General features: G+C 46.0%; 2 protein-coding genes across 4 annotated transcripts in view; one reads left to right on the top strand and one right to left on the bottom strand.

Annotated features, from left to right (window-relative positions):
• Window positions 1-20,408, top strand: part of SFMBT2 (Scm like with four mbt domains 2) — a 117,507-nt gene that overhangs the window by 5,370 nt on the left and 91,729 nt on the right. For 2 of the 3 annotated variants that reach the window (XM_080394055.1, XM_080394054.1), the window contains exons 2-4: window positions 9,079-9,248; window positions 16,145-16,239; window positions 19,598-19,838. In XM_080394055.1, the coding sequence (XP_080250181.1) occupies window positions 9,143-9,248; window positions 16,145-16,239; window positions 19,598-19,838 (442 nt within the window). In that variant the 5' untranslated portion in view covers window positions 9,079-9,142. Of the gene's footprint in view, window positions 1-9,078; window positions 9,249-16,144; window positions 16,240-19,597; window positions 19,839-20,408 lie in introns of those variants that run through there. The other variant, XM_080394056.1, reaches the window with a different exon arrangement.
• ITIH2 (inter-alpha-trypsin inhibitor heavy chain 2) overlaps window positions 1-20,408 on the bottom strand; it is a 217,179-nt gene that overhangs the window by 161,761 nt on the left and 35,010 nt on the right. The window lies entirely within an intron of this gene.

Genomic DNA, 20,408 nt, shown 5'->3' with positions numbered 1-20,408 from the left:
CTGGTCCCTGGGAGCGGGGTTTTTTAGGATTACAGTAGCTGTCGGTACCTTGTCGATATTTAAAACTCATCATTTGAAACTGTTGATCTTTGCATGACAGTCATCTCTGATGAAACCAGTCAAATCTGTCCAGTGGGGTTTTTTTGCCAGATGACTTCTCTTTATTTTCTGTGATTCAGGTGTGACTGCTACAGTGATTAATAAAAATGTTTGGGTTGCAAAACAGGGGTATGCAGAAATATGAGCAAAGACTCTGTCACAGACATTTAAAAAACCTCCTGAAAAAGTTTTATTTTGAGATTGGCCTTTGTAAGACCTAAACAAGGCATTTTTGAGAAGGCTGGTTTGGAAAATGTGTTCACAGTTACTCAGTTTTTATGAAGCAGAAGTGTGTGTTCTAAAATTAAATAGTAATAAAAAGAAAGAAAAAAAACCCCTGCCCAAGCAGTTCTTGACAGCTGACCCAGAGATCATTTCTGAGTAGGTGTGAGGCTTAAAAAAAGGTATATGCAGAATCCTTGCTATTTTTACTCTTACTCATGATTCTTGGTTTCATGATTAATACTCTTAACATCATTGGGTGGCTTGTGCAAAGGAGCCCTGTTTTCCTGGGTAAAGTCCTGATACCCAGTTTGAATATAAGTTATTGGAAAGTTTTGCGTTTATTTGCATGGTAAGAAAGATAAATTCCCTCCGCTAAAATCCAGGAGGTGGCATTATCATTGCCCCTGCAGCGCAGATCAGACACAGTGACTGTGGGCTGAGGATCCGTAAAGTCAAAGGAGCTCTAAGTCCCTTGCGGAGACTTCTGGGTGGGAACCAATAGCTTTCCTGGATGCATTAAAAATCCCCTTTAAAGAAAGGAGAAAAAAAAATAATATTTAACTCTTTCTTGGAAGGTGTTTTGAGGAAGGTCCAGGGTAGGAGCTCAGTGCAGGCGCAAGACCAGACTCCGTGGTGCACCGTTGCATGGGTGATGGTGGGGCATTAAACCTGGGGGTCCTGGAGCAGCTCACATGGTCACCATAGCATCTCTTAGAGGCCGCTTGTGGAATGAAAGGGAATCCAGTTTGTCTTTTCTTAGAGAAACGGGGTGGAATTAGCCCTGAAAATGTGACTTGCAGGGCTCTGAATTAGTGTCTTGTGGAATTTGGTTCTGGGTAGACCTTGGCAGGGATCTGCTTGCTGGCTGCCCTCACAGGTGCTTGGTGAAGGGAAGGGTCCTCCTCTTCCTGCTGTTGTACCAAGGGGTGGCACGAGATGGCTGCAAGGGCTGGATCTTTTCTTTTTTTTTTTTTTTTCTTTTTTTTTTCTTCCCCCCCACCCCCCCCCCCCCTTGTGTTGGCAGATCCTGCCAGTCAGTGAAGCTGCTTCTGGATGTAGAGCACTGAAAGAGATGTAAGCGTGTGTAGGATGAAGCCCAAATGCTGATCAGCTGTGCTGTTTCGATGAACCAAACAGCGCCAAGACCTAAAATGTCATTTTTCCTAAAAAGTGTTGGAATCAGATGGCAGATGTTTCCTGGATTCTGGTTTGCATCTTGTGTTTTTTTTAAAATTTTTTATTTTATTTTAATTGGAAAACGGCTCTGCCTGCTTGCAAAGCATCACAACATAGAAGGCAGAACTGATTGCCTTGGGCTATGGGAGTTTTGGCTGATGAGGGATTTCTGGATTGGGCCCTAAATTAAGTCCATGAAAACAGTGTTTTGTGTTTCCTGCTGGATGACTCCTATCGCTTGGCTGATTGGTCCTGGTCAGGGGGTCTGACTGATTTGTTTTGATCCACATGGCTGCCGTTCTGAGATGATAAGCATCAGATGAGATGTTGCGGGATGGTAAGTGGCTGCGTGTGTGTTCAAGTCACCCATCTAAAAGGCTTCCTCCTTTCAGCTCTGTTTCGAACACCGAGGTGAGAGAAGACAGGGAGCTGCAGCAGCATGCTGCTGCTGAGCTTGCTCCCAGCAGTTTTTTTGCCTGTTGTAAAGGGGGTTGCGGATATTGAGTTGGTGTTTTTCATGGCCCTGATTCAGATAAGAGCTTTAGAAGATGGCTAATCTTAAATATGCTGTGTTCCCAAAGTAGTTGGTGTATGTTGGGTCCTTAGCATGGGTAGAAGTGCTTTACCAAGGTGGGTCTGCATGGTGGGAATTGCCTGTTGAAACATGGAGAAGGTGACAGCCATCTTGTAGGTAACAGAACAGCTGGAAATGAGAAGGATTAGTACATGGGGACCTCAGTCACCCTGGCCTGACACCTTACGCTGACATTTCTACCTATGGAAAGAGGATGGAAAATATCAGCGCTGTGACAGGAGGGGATTTTACAGCTGCTTGGAGTGAGCATCAGTAGTGCAGGCGTGGGGCAAGGGAGAGGCAGTCGCTCGCCTTGCCTGGCTGCTGGTGGCAGGGCTGTGGGGTGGTTTGGGGCTGGATCTAGCTGTTGGCATCTGAGTCTGGGAGGGTCCCCCAGCTAGCAAATGTGGGTGCTGAGGGTGGTATCGTGCCATGCGCATGTGCTCTGTGGGATGCTGAAGGTGAGGATGCCCGGTGTTAGCAGGGGCGATGGCAGGGGTCCAGGCAGGGCAGTGGTGCCTTCTAGCCCTCGGTTATAAAACATCCAGCTCGCTCAAGAGAAGGGAAATTTAATGAAAAAGCGCTCTTAATTTTGGAGGTTTGATCTAGTCCACGGTGAAGTCTGTGGCAGGTTTTTGCTTAAGTCCAGCTCTAGGTCCTTCGGTTACATTTACCCACAGGGCAGCTAAGAGGGGGATGTGTACCCGTGTCTGTGTGCCTGTCTGTCATCTGTCTCTCTCTTGTTGTTGTTGATTTTTCTTGCCTAATACTGCAGGGCTTTTTGCTGTAAACAAGTTAGTTTCTCTAATTAGGTTTATTTTACTTTCTGTTACCTTATCTTACTGCTATTTATCTCTGTGTGTGTCTTGGACTCTGGGGTATGACAGGTAGGGAGGATAAGAAAATTGCTTTGTGAAACAGGTTTGTCTCTGTTGGCATAAGAGGTTTGAGGCGTTTGGCACCGGTGCAGGAAGAGAGGAGAGCAAGGACCTGCTGAGTTACGGAGGGCTGTCACCACCTCGCCTAATCTCTTTGCTGCTGTGCATCTTCAGAGAAGTTCGGTTCCTGTCCATCTTCCCCTTCAGGATGGACAATCCCGACCGTCCCTGCTCTGATGGTTCTGTATTTTCCCATTTTTGCATATTTTCCATCCAGGCTTAGTCATTTATTTTCTGTGCTGCTGCACAAATGGTGCTGATGCTTGCCTTTAAGAGCAGAAGGATCAACCCTGTTGAGTGGCTGGAGCAGGAGGCATGGAAGGAATCTCTGTGGCTTGTAAAGACCATCTCTTACCCCAGGGCAGGATGAACTGTACCAAGATCTGTTTCTGGGTAGATCAGCATCCTAACCGCTCCAGAAATCAAGGCTCTGTGCCCTTCCCACAGTCTGTCCCACTTCTTCACCAGATTCATTATTAGCAGTTTCTTCTCACGCCCAAATCAAATGTCCCCTCCTGCAGTTTAAACCCAAGCCTTCCTCTTTGATCTACCAAGAACGTGGAAAATAGATTTTATACTTTTTCCCCACTCAGCTGTTTTTTATATATTTGAATATTGAGAACATTTCTAATTCCCCGGATTAGATGGGGTTTGTTTCTTCCACCCCAGAGCACATCTGAACCAACCCAGCGCTGTGCAAAGCAGTAGTTTGCCCTTAGTAAAATCCTGTGGGGTGTTCAAAGTGAAAGAGAAGTTGTCACTTGATATAAGTGAAAACAGTTGGTGAGGGAAGCTCTCAAATAAATAATAATAATTAAAAAAAAGGACAGGAATTTGGAAGAAGTAATCCTTAAGAGGTTTCCAGCTGGTACTTTGTCTGAGAAGAGAGACAGGCTCTTTTTCTAGGAGGTGAAAGCTGTTCCTTGATGTTTTCAATAGCCCTTCGAAACGAGCCTCCTTTTGCATTGTGCAGATGCTCAGGGGTGTGTAAATATTGTGGCAGGCTGCTGCCAGCAGTGCATCCTAGATCTAGTCCCACGGGGCTGAGTCACCCTTCACCCTGCTCCACATACAGGGCCGGTACCATATGGCATCTGAGCATCTCACTTCAGTTTGTTTTCTGGCACGTTCGGATGTCTGAAATTGTAGCAGGTGCTGTGCAAGCACAGGCATCCTCAGAGGGTTGTTCATCTCATCCGAATTTCCGGTGTCCAACTTGGACCACACTGATTATCCTTTGGAGATGCTTTCTTTCGGTTAGCTGCAGATGGTTGGCTAGGTAAGGCAGATCCCACCTGAGGTGGGTAGGATTGGTGGGCATCATTTCTTGTAGTGCTGTTTCATGGGGATTTGCTGTGCTGGAAAACCCCAACGTGAAGTCATCAGTGGAGTCGGGACCCGGTCTGGTATCACCTGTGTCCTACCTAGGCTTTTGCTCCATCTGCTCAGACCTGGATGCCCCCATTTTACCTGGTGTAAAGCCATGTGGCCAGGTGAGAGACATTAGTGGGGACATTAAAAAATGAAGTGTTCTGGAAGTAGAACAGAAGAGGAGACAACTGGAGTCACCATCTCAGCTCCAGGGTTGGGTTGAGGCAGGGCACGTCTGAGCATAGTCCTGTCTCATTCCCTGGGAGCCTCAGCACCAATTGCTGGAGTTTCCCAATTGTTCAGGCAGGTGGATCTGGTCTCATTTTTCCCAAACGGTTCCTTTGAACTCTTTGCAGTGCCTTTTTCATTTGTGGTCCTGCAGAAGGCTTGAAAATGGTAAAGGCTACATGAAATGGCACATGGTAGTGCCTGGCTTTGAAGGGGCTGGGTGATATCAGCAGATGCTTTTACTTTCACAGCAAGGAAGTCTGCTGGGGCCGTGCTGTGTTCAGCTTCTCTCCAGCTTGGCTGGAAGAAGAGATGTGGATTCCTTGTATCCCAGCATACCTAGGGTTGAGCTCTGGAAACACAGTGAGCCCTGAGGCTGCCCATGGACTCACCCTCCCACGGGGCATGTCCCTGGTAGGGGCTTTTCACGAGGGGCACAGGGTTGTGCTGGCAGCCCTTATTGTGGCCCTGCTGTTCTCACCAAGTGGCTCTTCACCGAGACGTGCGACCATCTCCAGTCAATGGGTGTTAGTGAATTTTGGAGGCAGGGGCCATGTCGTTAGGAAAGCAGTGGGATTTCCACTTCTCCACTGCTCAGGACTCAGCGTTACGTTGGCGCAACCGATGCACTATCCAGGCAGAAGGTTTCAAGGATGTAGGATCTTTTTTGCATCCTCTCTTCCAGGAGCCTGCCTTTTTTATGTCAGTCCCAATTAACCAAGCATACATTAGAGGGAGAAAATAAGTTTCTTGGGGATAACTCTTAAGGGAGAGCCCTAGGGTGCTGGGTCTGTGTATGTGGGACCCCTCCCTCCAGGGGCTTACTCCAAAGGAAGGAGAAGCCGGGTGGAGTCGGCAGGAGGTGGAAATATGAAATGGTGCGAGGAAGCTGATGCCGGCACTTACACAAAGAGCCAATATTGATACAGATGACAAGGCAGCATGTTTGAAATAATGGTGTGGCTGAGACTGACAGCCGTGGGAAGGAGGAAATAAAAGAGGTGCTTTTTGATATTGGCTGGCTTTTTCTGCCTGTGAATTAAGAGTCTGGATCTGAATTAAATACCAGGGGAATGGGAGCTGGATGGGGGGAGAATCGGATGGGTTTGAACCACCACTGTGCAGAAACAATGAACAAGGGGTCTGAAACCAGGGAATTTTCCCCCTTCCCTCCTCTTTCAAATGTATTTCACAATATTTTCCTTTGTGTTCCTGCCTAGCGTAGTATCACCTTGAGACTCTTGTGCTGTTGTCTCCCACACCATGGTTTATGTGCTGGCAGTGTGGCTTGTGGTCCTTCACTTGGCTTCCAGTGGGCACATGTTTCTTCAGCCTGGCAGAGAAATGGGAGCACGGTAGTGTGTGCTGCTTGTTTAATGTTGATGATTGCAGGCCAGTCGCTGTGCTACTGTTAACAGTATGGCTGGGGACTCTGTTTGAAGTGTTAATTAGCAGCAATTAATAAGAAGTGAAAAATTAATACCCTATGTCAGCTTTATTTGCTAGTTAGTTATATCAACACCACGACTCAGAGCTATCTTGAAGCTGGTGTTTGCATAAAGGTGGTCTTGTTGTCACGTAGTATTGAGAAAATACTTAAATACCCTCCTGCCGTAAATGGTAAACTAGTTATTCCCAAAATAAGAGGATAAGCTATGGCCTCTGACAGATCCATTTTTCTTGGGATGCAGTTGCTCTCGACATCACGTTTCAAGAACAGTAAGTTGTGCATAGCTAGAGTGGATAGTTAGACCAACAAAAATATTGATGGCATTGTCGAACCTGGCTGAGAGGTTCTGCATTGCCCCCTTTTAATCGAAGTGGCTCAAGCCCAGCCGCAGAAGTGGCCACCGAAGATGGATCCCAGCTGTGTTGCAGACACCTTTGTCAGGTTCCTGTTGGTTTTCCCATTTGTTTTCCATTTCTGATGGAAAACTCCCTGACACGGGGAAACAGGCCTTTCTTGTGGGTCTGGTGGCAGATTTGGGGCTTGAACCGCACAAGAAGCAGCAAATACTCTCGTTGTCTGATTGGGCACTTTAAGCTTTTCATCAGCTCATAACTTTGTCCTATCATCATAGGAGCATCACAAGATTTAACTACACTACCAAGAGGTTTATCTTTCGTCTTGGTATTTATGTTGTTACCACCGAGTTCTGTTTGAAGTGATTGATTTGTTGTGTTTAAATTGATCTCTCTGTTTCTCTCCCTCCTCTGAATTTTTTTTTTTCAGTAGACCCAGATTACTTTCCATCATTGTCTAGTCCTAGGCAAAAACAAAAACAGCTGAATCCATGCAAGGGTTAGCTTCAGCTGACTCCTCCCCTCCTCTTGCAATTTAACAAGCTTGATGTAAAATCCTGATACTTAACGAATTTATTATTAATGATATTTACGGAAGTATTCTCTACCAGAGGAGAAGTGTTTTTTGACTTTCAATAGACTGATTGCTTCTAGTTTCATAGTTAATTGAAACTTAATATACACTAGGGATGAGTGATATATATGTTCTGAGGTTAGCTGCACTCAAAATACACATAGTATATAATACACTTAATTCATTAGCAAGTCTCATGTCAACAAAGAATAAAGATGAAGTGCTGTAGTGGCCATCGCAGTGGGGAAGTGATCATTATTATTTATGGAGTGCTCAAAGTATACTAAGCGCTTTGCAAAGAGACCAGCAAACATATTGCTCTGAGTTGGTTTACGGTCTCCTCTTTTAAAAACACTTTTTTTCTCTTTCATTAGCAGGTTCCTTTGGGGTGGGGAACACAAATTGCTGATGGGGGTCTAACTGCCCAGACAAGCTTCAGCTGTGGGTTGTATCACTTGCCTTGGTAATTTGCTTCTACCAGTAATGCTTTGTGAAACAGCCATGGTTTAATTGCAGTCACCACAACGCAGTTGTGATCACTCTAGCAGAGCATCCCACCATGGTTCAGTTCATGGATATAACGTCTACATTTGACATGCTCCCCATCTGGGTCAGTCCCTCCTGTGACTGCTCATGCGTGTCCATTTCTTCCTCACAGTTTTCATTGGAACAGCCTTAAAAAGTGGGAACGAGGAACCTATGACAGAACACTCTCCCTCTTTCTGTTTTATAGCCGCCATGTCTGGTCTTCCTGAATATGCCTCCTGAGTAGTAAAAGTTGAAAAAATCCCATAGTATTTTTACAACCTTATTACCTCCTGCGTTGCCTGACCTCTGGCAGTAAACTTTTTCCCTACTTTTAGTCACACTTCTTGCAGAGCATTTTGTGTGGTGCTGCCTGCGTCATCCTCTCTGTCATGCATGCATTGGAGGCATCCACTAATAAGCGGGACCAGTCCTCCACGTGGTATATTCTGGACATACACTTTCTGTACCATCTGTCTTTGCTTTAGCATATCTTGTGTGAATAGCTCGTTCCCTCTGTGCTCATAACCTGAGCTCTTGGTTTCTCTTTTTCAGTCCTCCTTTGACACCTTGTAATTCATCACCATCTCAGAGGGCTTTACTGAAAAGCTCACTTTGGAGTTCTTTTTAATCTACTCCTAAAGGTGTCTCTCTGGGTATTGCTTGTCTGGTGGCTTACTGTAGCTAGAAATACAGTTCTCATTTAGTCTGGTGTCTGGTTCAAGATCTAGTTGGTCTGTAGTCCCTTCCTCGTATCATTTTTCATCTCTGTGTGTTTTTATTCCACTTTGTATTTACTGTGGTCATTCCTTCGAGAAGAATCTCCTCCTTAGTTAATCTTTGCTACCCTGCATGGCACTAACTGGTGCAGTTACCTTAGGTCAGTCTTCATTCAAAAAACAGTTGTAGCCAGCGCTATTTCACTAGGGTATCTGCATTTTGCATGCTGAACTTTATTTTCTAGTTACTCCAGTCTCTCCCAAGGATTTTTCCCTTCAGTGTTCCCTCCGTTTCATGATCACAAATATTCCCCCTTTGGAAATTTGAATATTTCTGGAGTGAGATGTATCTCACGCAGTGTTAGCCATCAAGAAGTTAGGAGTCAAGGGCTGGACTTGCGGGAGGATGGTTGGATTGGCCTTTCCTGCCTTTTGTTTTCTTTTTTTTCCTTTTGGTTGTTTGGTTTTTTTTTTTTTTTTTTTTGGGCATCGGTTGTGCCACCTTATGGGCTGGTCCTTCCCTCTCTGCTGGCGGTACAGGTAGCTGGACCGAACTTTGCAATGCCAGTCCTGTGGGTGCTGCTTATTGCCTCATTATCTTCGTTGTTGTTATTATGGCTGTTACGATATTATTGCTACTTTGTTGTGGTTCCTTATCCAACTCTAGCTTCATCTTGGAGGAGAGAGCAAGATTGAAGGGTTGCAGTCAACATGGGATAACTTCAAAACCTTTAAGTACTAAAAAAAATATTTCCAATTAAAAAAAAAAAAAAAAAAGGAAAGGCTGAGGGAATGGGTTGGTGTCAGTAGAACAAATCACTCATTGTTTTTTTCGTTTTCTTTTAGCTTGTCCTCTAGGCGCTCCCTGCTGCAGGATGAATTAGGAAGGCAAGGCCTCTTCCTCTGAACCATGGAGACAAGGGCGTCTTTCATCGCCACCATGCGAGAGACCCAGCATCTCTCCCCAGAGAAGGGCCAGAGCCCGGCCAACGGCAGCAGGGAGCAGTTTGATTCAGGTGAGCTCTCCTTCACCCCCATGGGTTGTCTTCACTGTGACGGCCCTCCAACCCATCTCTGTTGGAGGTAGAGACAGCCACATTGCCAGGGGAGCATTGGGAATGGTTGTACACCTGGAAGGCCTTTTTTGAGTCTTGAGGATTGGACAGTGTCCCACGCTTGATGGGTTGGGAAGTTTGAGCTTTCCTTTTTCTGGATCTCTTCTATGGTGTAGAGCAGCTATGCAAAATTTAAACAAAAAGCAACAGAAAACTTTTTCCAGGACATCACACTGTGTTCTTCCAGTTTCCCCACCCTTTTTTTCATTTGTTGAAGTGGTTAAAGAGAGGAAATGAACATTCAGAAATCACAGCGTTTCTTGTTTGTTTTGACCTTCACCCTCATTTCCTTCACAGTTTTTTAGAGTGCTTCAGATGAGAGGGCTTCGCAAACGTTAGAGCAGCTGGTGGAGAGCTGGTTGCATGTTGTCCTTGTGCTCACGGGTATCGCCGGATGCTCTGTAATGCTCTGGGATGGGCACCTAAAGGTGGGAGGTCACTGTGCTAAATTTGGGGATCATCATGGTAGATACAGAAGAGTAAGTGCTAGTTTCTGGTGTCTTCTGCTGGAATTAGGTGCTTTAACTTCCCATATCTAGCCTTAACAGGAGGAGACTGTGTCTCGTGGTGAAGTTGCATATATGGCTAGACCCAATCTACTTTCTTTCTGATGCCAAAATGGGAGATCCCTCTTGATACCACATCTTCTCTTGCACCCCTTCTGTCGCCTACCACACCCTGGGCTGAGTCAGTCTGCTCACTAACCCAGCAGAAAGGTAAACAATCTAGAAAAAAGAAAGGTTATTAATTAAAAATTATCTGCTAGCTTTGTGAGTTGAACTGGCTGGAGGAAGTTCCAGAGCACATGCTGGTGGGAATGGGACCTCTCCCAGGTCCCATTTTATGGGACTATTATAATTTAATATATTAATTATATATTATTATATATAGAAAAAATAAATTAATAAAAAACATAATAATGAATTGTTAATTTGGTTCAGCTATAACTTGCAACTTCATCCTTGGTCTGTGTTTGCATGGGAGAGCTCAACTGATGAACTTGTGGAGAACAACACTGAGCTGTCAGTCAGTTAATCTGTACTAAAGTATTCGGTGTTGCATTGTGGTGCTTGTGTTGGTGCTCGTGTGCTTGAACGCTTTTCCAGAACTCACTTGCATTTCTGAGAGAGCTGTTCTTTGCAGGAGGATCCTGAGATGTGAATGATAGATGAAAGCCTGTGCTTGCAGGTGGACCTCCTAAAGGGCTGCCTAAAGTCTCCTTCCCTGAAAATAGGTGCCCTCACCAGTGGTGAATCACTGATTCAACACTACTTGAATGCAACCAGTAGCAGTGCTGGGGTGACTGCTTAAAAACTCTGCATACTTTGCCTTTAGTGTCTTTTGCATCTTTTCTCTCCCGTGTTGCTGTTTGTGCTTTTGTTGGTCAGTACTCTACGGAAGCCCTTTGCAAAGCCGTGTCTCTGGTCCTCGTTTTGCTGTTCCTCCCTCAGCACCTCAGAACTTTGGGCACCCAGCCTTTCATTTCTTCGCTTCTTGTAGTGGCTCAGTGATTTTCTTGTTTCCCTGGACACCACCCATTGGAAAGCTGTGACCGGCCTTTGAATCTTTGCCGCATTCACTAATGAGTTGAGGGGAAGACTCACAGCAATGTAAGACCATGCCAGTGAAACTATGGGCTATGGTCCTTGAGGTGACTCTGTAAGATTTTTAGGGGAAGGATGGGCTGTTTTGCACAGCCCCTTGAGCAATGCAACCATCTTCTACAACTTCTGCTGTGAAGATAATAAACAAGTGGCACATTTGGCAGTAGGTTGCCAGTGCTCACTTGGGCAGCTCTTAGCAAGCAACTGAATCATGCTTGTGCAGTGGAGATGGAAATGCAGGTGAGCTTTTAAGAGATCAGGTCAGCAGGGGTAGAGGAAAATGAGAGGAATGTCCTATAAAAAATGCAAACTGGCTGTGTTGCACTGAAAACGTGTTTGAGATGTAGGGTAGTCCACTTGGTCTTGCCATGATGCTTGTAGGTTCAGTTGGGCTTTTAAGCTCGGCATGTTAGATGGGAAACAGGGAGGTGGAAACTTTCCTGTGCTGTGGGGTTGTTAGCTCAGCCAAAGTTTTGCTTTTTCCCCATGGTATGTGCAGTGGTTCTGATTCTTTCAGATGGCTTCAAAGGGGAACTAGACATGCTTACAGAAGAAAGATGCAGCCTACTGCTTAGAAATGATGTTTGTCTCAAGGAAATCCCTGAACCAAAAATAGTTGCGTGATAGGAACTTAAATGGGAGGATGCATCACACATGGCTTCCCTCATCTAATGGACGTCTCTAGGCATCCAGGAGGAGGCAAAGTGTACTGTCTCTGTTAAGGGGAGGATGTGTAGGTGTGGAGGGCTTGTGATGAGAAACCTGGATTCATCCCACCTAAAGGAAGCAAGACACTCCTATGTTACTGTAGGTAAGAACATAAATACTGCCCTGGGTTCTCCCGTAGATATGAAAAAGAAGGAGCCTCCCTTCTATAGTGCAACTCATAGAGATGGCTCCTGAGGGTACTCTAGAGTTAAACATCTGAATCTGGAGCTGAGGTGTCTTAAAACACCTTACAAACCCTAGTCATCTGGTTCTGCTTGTACCAGCAGTGGAGAAGGATACAGCTCCAGACCCATTTTAACACAGGTGCCAGGTTGCCTTTGAGTTGAGTTGCCATCTCGAGCTGCGTGTTGCTTCCCACTGAGGATAAAGAAAATTAGCCCTAGCTGGAGCAGAGGGGAACCCCTCAATCCTTGTTGCTTATATGATGCAGACCCCTCTCTCGCGGTGGGATTCATGTCCTCCAATTCAGACGTTTCCAGAGTGGACATCTGCAGGCTGATCTAGTCACCATTAGATCTGTTTATATCTATGGAAGAGAGGCAGAAGCCTCTAGGATGAAATCCGGTTGTACAACCATAGATACTGGTTTTGGAATGAGAAGAAGTGGCCTGTGGTGCCTAAATGTCTTTGGGGATATGGATCTGGGTGACTTTCCCAGGGCAGTGCTGGAGGTTTGTGTTTAATCAGGTTCACTCCTCTGCCTTGCTTGGTATGTTAACTGCTAAAGCATTTCAGTTCTCTATTCACCCAAAAAGTCTGCTCATGGTAAATAAGATGGCTGAGCAATTTGCCACAAATACGTGCTCCTTCAGTGAAGCCTGGGAAAAATCAGTGTTTCTGGAACCACAGGTTTTGGGTCTTCTCTCCCCTTTATTTCCCACAGCCAAACATCCCAGGGGGCTGTGAACAGCTGGAACAGTTGTGTTTTTATAGTGTCAGTGCATGAGCACTTTAAAGCCGTTGAGAGGCTTGAGATGATGACTTGTTGATTTTATTTGCCATCCTGGGCTTGTTTGTACATCACCTTAGTGTAGGCTACCCAGCCTTGACTCTTTCGTTAAGAGCGAGCACCGGGCCTAAGGAGCAGTAATTGGAAAGGGAGCTGATATGTAAAATAGGCCTAATGCCAAATTTATCATCTTGCAGGATACTCTGTGAAATGTTGGCACCTGGGGTTTTGCAGCTCTCCGGCAGAGCCAGGGCTTTCTTGGAGCACACGGCTTGTGGAGTGGCGAGCAGATTGGCTTTGCAATAACAGCTCCTGAAGCGGACACAGTCTTCCTTGGCTGTGTATATTAAGAGCCTTTGAATTTCTCTGCCTTTTAATTGGGGGACCTCCAGGCACCAGTTGGGAGAAGATGGGAAGAGGGTGGCCTCTGCTGCTCAACAGTAGGGCTTTCCTGATGGATGAGAAAGTTTGCGCACAGTCCCGTTACATATGTGGATGGGGTTGGGTCCCTTGGGCTGCTCTCATCCCTGGGCGACGCTGCCTCTGCTTTGGATGCCCCTCTGCCAGATTTCTAGAGGGAACAAAGTCCATTGACAAAACATTTCAGAAACTTAGAGTCCCTTCAGAATCCTTCGTGATAAAACGAAGAAAAATAAAACACTGATGCTGTGATAAATGAGTACTCTGACGTTATTTTTACAGACCTTGTAAAAGTAATTTCCTGATAAAGTCCACAGATAAAACACGGCAGACGAGTGAGACTTATGGTGTGTCAGAGAGAAATGAACTGACAGGGAGGGAAGGCTGCAGTTGGCACGCTGCCTCCTCCTGGTGTCTTGAAGCTTCTCTGCTTTGGGTTTAGATCGGAGAGATGCGGGTGATATTTCTTTAGGCAGGTGCTGTTGTGAGTTTTGCTGAACTGCATGTGAACGAACCTGCTGGTGAGTCTCTCCGTGTTGCCATGTGGCAGAATAGGTCACGGGTGATACGGTTACGAAGTACAGGAGGACTTGTTGCATCCATAATTAGCATCATCTGCAATGCTAACATAATTAACGTGCTGCTGCCAAATTCTGGAGAAGATTTTGCCACCCTGGAGGCATTGCTCACTGCAAGGGCTGGAGGGTATATACTGAACTGCCTAAAAATCTCTGCTTCCACTGCTCTGTGGAATGGCCCCTTCCCATCAGACTACCAAGGAAGGCTGGAGAAAAGGAGATGCTTGCCTGCAGCCACCCAGCAGGTTACGGCAAAAAGCAGGAGTAAAAACTGGGGAATGTACAGAGGGCATCATGGGCTGAGGGAAATGGGTCACGCTCTGAGATGGAAGTACATGAGCAGAAGAGAAGAGAGCCCAGGGCTGACCTGGAAATGTCCTGTCTGTGGCAGGTGTCCTGAAATGAAGATGTTCTCGGGATTGCTGAGCAGCCTGTCCCAATGCCACAAGCGCAGATGGATGCAGAAGTAGGGAGAAGCCAGGCAGAGGGGATGCACTTCTAGCTTTTCTTGTCAGATGCTTCTAACTTTTAGTGGGATAGAGATTGTTTGTGCCCCAGGGTAAAAAGATCTTAAGCATCAGAGCAATTTTAAGCCAGGGATGGATAACCGTATCTGCCCATCTACTGATGGACTAACATGCTTTATTTTAGAGACTCACCCTTTGAAATCTCTGGACCTGGCTCTTCTCTGAAACATTAACTCTACAGGGTGGCAGACATTAAGGCTGAAAAATTTCCCTGATCATCTAAGTTGCTTGCCTGCGTGATATACTTGAGAGAAACTCTTGCCAGTTTTTGCACCAAGCTCCTACCTTGTGATTTAAGCTGTGGTTTATCTTTCAGTCAAGAATGAACAAACCCCTCATTTTGGGTCAGATATCTCAAGCAGAACCAGTTTCTATGCCTGGAGGTTTTTGCAGTGATTGCAAGAAACAAAACAAAGTCCGTCCCTTATTCTACATTGAATTATTCTGTTTTCAGGTTGTAATCATGGGCTTGGATTTTTTTCTTGTCTTGCTGAGTTGAAAAGTCATCGTGGGAGTAAATATCAATTTACATCTTCATATTTAGGCAGGTTATTTGAGTTTGAGGCAAGGAATCAGACCTTAGACTGGATGCAGCAGTGTGCAAAGTGTTTAATAGCACTGACAGGTCAGTGCTCCTTTTTGAACTCCCAGACAGGTCTTTAGCCTCCACCAGCTCTATCTCAAAAACCCTCTTCTGATGCACTTTTCCCCCCTCGTTTATGTATGTCTGGCTCTATAGGCAGCAAATAAAACCTGTGTCTTCCCCTTTTAATAATGAGAGATTCCCATTGCACAGCATAATTTTCTGGTCCTGAAAAATGGAGACCTGTAGCAATAATTGCAATAAATTAACCCTGCCGTTTTCTTCATAAAACTGTCTGGGGAGGTTTCTTAATTCAGTTTGTCATGAGTCACTTTAATTACATCATGACCATGCTGATGAATGTTTGGGCAGGTAAGGGTCTTGCAGAGTTTGCCTGATAAATGCCTGTTGCAAAGAGCTTGTTGCTAGACTGTAAATATTTTTGCTCTGGGGCTGAAACTGGCTTTGCGAGATTGCTTGGGAACAAAATGAAAACAATCAGATTTGGCTGATTTTCTGTAAGTGAAAGAAGATTTATTTTTAATTATTGCTGTGTGTGTTTCAGCAAGGGTTTGAGGCCTCAGCTCTGCTCTACTCAGTGCTGTTATAAAAAGAAACAAATAAAAGAGCAGTCATGTCAAGTCCTTCGCTGTGGGGAGGGATCGTGTGGGGCAGGAGTGTGGCTGGGAGAGGCAGGATGCAGAGCCCTGGATCTGAAATGGGGCACGGAGGAGCGCGGAGAGCAGGAAGGCAGAGGTGGTCTGGTGAGGGGTGCTGGGAGGTTTGGGGGAAAGCAACTTCAGTCTTGTGGGGAGAGGAAGGCATGGGGGCCTCAGCTGAGATGTCTGGGTGGAGGGATACTGAGGAAGGGGAGAAATGGTGGCAGGATCGAAAATGGGGCTCCCCAGCCCAAGGGTTGGGTGCTTGCTCTACACCCTGCTCAGCCAACAGAAGCAGCTTCTACTGTTATCACCAGGACAGTGCTGTAATTAACGGTGCTGGGTGACCCACTTCTGGGGCGTGAGCAAGGCCATTGTGCCCTTGTGACAGTGGACAGGCAGCCACCTCCCTTGCAGAGAGTCCTCAAATACAAATACAAAGTGCAAGAGCATAAGTGCCTGTTGCAGTATGATGGGCTTGTTCCCCCACTGCCAGGAAAGCAGAGTCATTTCTGGTCTCAAAACTGTTGGCTGCTCAAGTCCCAAAGTCTGCTGGATGTGTGGTAAGAGCCGATCACCAGCACAGATTTTTAAACCAAGAAACCAAGCTTTCTGTTTTCCCTGGTGTTGATGTTTAAACTGGTTGCTATTGTCATCCTGAACTCCTTGACACAACTTTTGCCTTCTTTGGATGTGTTTTAGGCTGCTTTTCTTTCTTTCCTTTTTTTTTTTTTTTGCTTTTGAATAGACGAGGGCTCCAGCATTGAGGATGCAGACTTCAACTGGGACGAGTTCCTGGAGGAAACAGGAGCCAGCGCTGCTCCCCACACCTCCTTCAAACACGTACGTGCTCGCTCTGAGCCTTGCCGGTGTTGCGCGTGTTCCCTCTTCTGGTTTTCAGGGGATCCCTGGAGAGCTGAGATGGGGGTCTGACCATTCTTGGGAGAAATCACCCCTCCATGCATGTGACAGCCCTCGTGGGAATAGCCCCCCAGCTGGTGTGAGGCGGACTCGGTGTGTTTGCAGGCATAGCTCAGAGCGCCATGTTTATGCTGCTTCCTTATCTTCTGCCTCTGACTCAAGTTTTCCATTGTTGAGGTCTCGTATTGCTCTTCTTTTGCTTTTAATGCCCTCTTCCCCCCCACCCCCCTTATCTATTTTTCCTTCTCTTTCTTTATTCACTGTTGTCCATCCCAACCTGTAGAGATTGATCTTGCAAGAGTATCTCATTTCTCCGAAGCTGTCTTCTTAATGCTTGGTTTACTGACTAGTGGGGTCACTCGGCACTAGAGTGCAGCATGGCCCACAGGAAACCATCTCTCAGCCTCCTGCCTGGAGATGCTGTCTCAGAAGCATGAAAACCAAGTACTTCGGCAGGTGATGCTTCTTCTGGGTGAACATGGATCACCTAGACAGCTGTGGTAGTTACAGCATAGTCTGTGGCTCTGGTCTGTGTTAGCACAAGTAGCATTTGAAGTCTTCGAAGTCTCTACTGGTGAAGAATATTGGAGCATGCTTTGAAGAAAGGACTGTCTCCAAGCAGAGCCCATCACAGTCAAGGCTGTTGTTGTTTGGGACCAGTGTCTCCATCCACCACCAGTTGTTAACTTCTATTCAGCTCCATGTGTGTGATGTCACATGAGGACATGGGGCAGAAATTAAGCTGATACATGAGTTCTTCATCACCGACAAGGGTGTGCACGTGTGGCCACATCAGTAGATTTTTCCAGGACGTGTTTGTCATTCAGCTACCAGACTGACGTTGGGGCCTACTGGGAAGGTGTTGTGATACCTTGTTGTGAAGCCACGACAAGTCATGGTGGTTCTCTGTCCTCAGTTGCAAGTCTCGTGAGGATAGACTGCTCGTCCTCCTACCTGGCCCATCAGGTATAGGCAGCAGCTTGTTCTGCTACAGCTGCTTGTCAGTCACACTGGCTCTTCTCCCAGCTTCACTTGGCTGCATGCTCTGGAGGATGTGGACATCTTTGGTAGGAAGAGAGAAGTTTTAGCTGTGGTGCTCTGGGTTGCCTTATACCTAGTCTGCTGGCAGAGATGTCCTTTGGGAGCAGTGTAGTTGTGCTGCAGTGAAAAGGAAACTTCCTGAAGAACCTGTTGCTACTTTAAGAGAAATATTCATCTGGATGGCTGCTGTCACGCCATTAAACCACTTTTGTCTCCAGGTGATTTCTTGGCTTGTTTTGAAGGGGTAAGGAGCTTCAGTGATGGAAAATGTCTCTTCCATCTATGTCTGAAAAAATAATACAACCCTTCATTCCCCATTTTGTTTCCATTTGAACAACAGTGGAGTATTGGAGAATGAGGGACGATAATTCTCTCTACTGGAGAATTACAGGGCAATGATTATTGTAGAGTTTATCCTTGATCCAGCAGCTATCTGGAGAGAGCATCTTCTCCCAGGTTTCTGCTCCAGGTGCAAACCCAAATACCAGATCCAGGTAAAAGCTTTGTGCTTTCATGAAGTCCTAAAGTTATCTTTAGGTGGTGGAGATGCCCACGTCATCCTGCTGATTGCTGTGTCTCACAGCACCTCAGTCCTGGGACTGTTGATGTGAGCTAAGTTAGTGCTGGGAACAGTCCTTAGTGATTACACTTTGCAGTCTGAAACTTGATCCTCAAAACACCCTGGGTTGGCCAGGAACCTGAAAGCCTTCAGAGAAGATTATATCTGTCTGCTTGATTCCACTCTTCATGTGATTTCCAGTCACAAGTCCATTGTCTCCAGATAACCATCTTGGTCTTTACTTACGGTAAGCACAAGGAGAAAACCTACAAATTAACATGTATCCTGGATGATTTATGAGGGCCCTTAGCATCACAAGAGCAAAGATCCTATCTTATGACTAAATGAAGAAGTAAATGTAACAGATCTTCTTCAATCTTAGATGATCTCCAGAGGTCCCTTCCAACCTCAACTATTCCATGACTCCCAAGCATTGATGCTGATAGAAGTGCCCATGCGAGGAAAGGCACATGGAGTGTTCTTACCTGCAAATAAGTGGCTTTGGCTGGGTAGCACTCATTGGAGTGGGATGAGGGAGGGAGTACTGCTGACATGCCAGAGAAGTGTTTTCTCTGCAACTTGGCATCCCCAAGTCTGTGGAGTCCTCAGGTGGCCAAGTAGACCATATTACCTTTATCTTTGTGAGTAAAAGGCATTTTAACCTGTCATTTAAATGAGAAGTTCATCAGAGGCAGGCTTAAACCAGACTTTATCATCTCTGGTTTCAGTAGAGATAAGGCACTAAGAAACCTAGAACTTGTCCTTAAGCATCTCATAGGGAATAACAGGCTACATTTTGGGTGGTCTACTGAAGACAACTCTGGCATCTGATCCAGTGGACTGGCATCCCTCTCTTCTTTACCAGCAACAACTGGAGACATCCTACTGGTCCTTGAAAGATACGTTATGATGTGCCTGCAGCAGACCCTAGTGTTTAACAGCAGTCCCTGCAGTGTACCAGGAGAGATGCACTGGCATCTCCAGTGTCCTAAGGCAAGTTACCTGTGGTCTGTCACTGATAAGATAAATGGAAGTGACACCTCCATCAGATGGCAGGACAGTGACCCAAACCATTTGCTTTATTCAGTGATGGGTCACAGTTTATTTACTAGGGTGCTGGGAGGGTGAATCAGGTGAGGCCTGAGCTGCTGGATATGGATTTAGTAGGAACACTCTCCTTGGTCTGCCTGGTACAGCATTCAGCCCTTGATGCTTGTCAGGCCTCCAGAGGTGCTTCAGTCTTGTTGATGGACTAATGATTATAATTGGGTTAACTCCTAGAGGTGCTTAGCACCGTGCATGTGTCCTGTGATTTGCCTGATGGAGTTTTGCAGTGGGAAGTGAAACCTCATTTGAGTTCCACCACCTTTCTCCCAGGCATTGGTGAGATTTCTGATGCAAAGATGGGTACCAGTCTTCTCTTAGATGTAGTGCATCTGAGGTTACTGCTACTGGAGGGCCCCTTTGAAGCATGTGGGACCTTGCATGATGGGGTATATGCCAGTGAAGTAGGAATGGTCCTGCCCAGGCAGATTGAGGAGGTGGTTGGGTTAAGGACCCAAATCATCTCATGTCCTATTCCAGAGCTGTTCTTTAAGGGCAGCATTATGTTGCTTATCTGGGGAGAGGGTCTCCCTGCAAAGAAGAAAAAGTAACACCATGCCTTTCTCATTTTGTAAGGTTGAAATCAGCCTTCAAAGCAGTTTCCAACCAGGGATGAAGTTAGAAGTGGCCAACAAGAGCAATCCGGACACATACTGGGTGGCTACGATCATTACAACATGTGGACAGCTCTTACTGCTTCGTTACTGTGGCTATGGAGATGACCGCAGGGCAGATTTCTGGTGTGACGTGATGACAGCAGATCTTCACCCGGTTGGCTGGTGTACACAGAATAACAAGGTCCTGATGCCTCCAGATGGTGAGTTCTGTGTGTTTTGTTAGGGTCATGCTCTGGTATTGGGCTGGTGGTTAATCTCCAGACTTCTAGATGATCTGGGACGGGTACTCTAGATCCTCAGCTGGTGATGCAGACAGGGCCAGGTCCCCTGTCAATGGGTCATTCAATTTGTCAGCCTCTAGGCAAAGGCATTTTGCCCTAGTTGGAGAAAACAGAAGGCACTTCTATAGGAAGCTGTCTTAACAAGGAAACTTACTGCTAAATTATAAAGCTGGGATTTTCAGTTAGGGGAGAAAAGTGTCCTATTCTTGTAGGAGGGAAGGAAGGATGGAATTCAGAATGAGAACAAACTAAAATAAGCAAGATCAGTTTGGGTGTAACCAAAACCAGAAGCTGGCTGTGCACTCAAGTGTTTTGCCCTGAAAGTTTAAAACCTTCCATTGCCAGATCCTTTCAGCTTTTAATTCCAGTGGTAGATACACATGGTTAAAGATAGCAAAATTTGATTGTCATAGGCTGGGGCTCGTCCTGATTGTCAGCTCTTAGGTGCAGAAAAGCTGAATGCAAGAGCTGTAGGTGACTGGGTGGCTC

The sequence above is a fragment of the Falco punctatus genome (assembly GCF_963210335.1).
Source record: "Falco punctatus genome assembly, chromosome: 6".
In the NCBI taxonomy this organism is placed as follows: domain Eukaryota; kingdom Metazoa; phylum Chordata; class Aves; order Falconiformes; family Falconidae; genus Falco; species Falco punctatus.
This window is presented reverse-complemented; position numbering and strand designations above follow the sequence as displayed.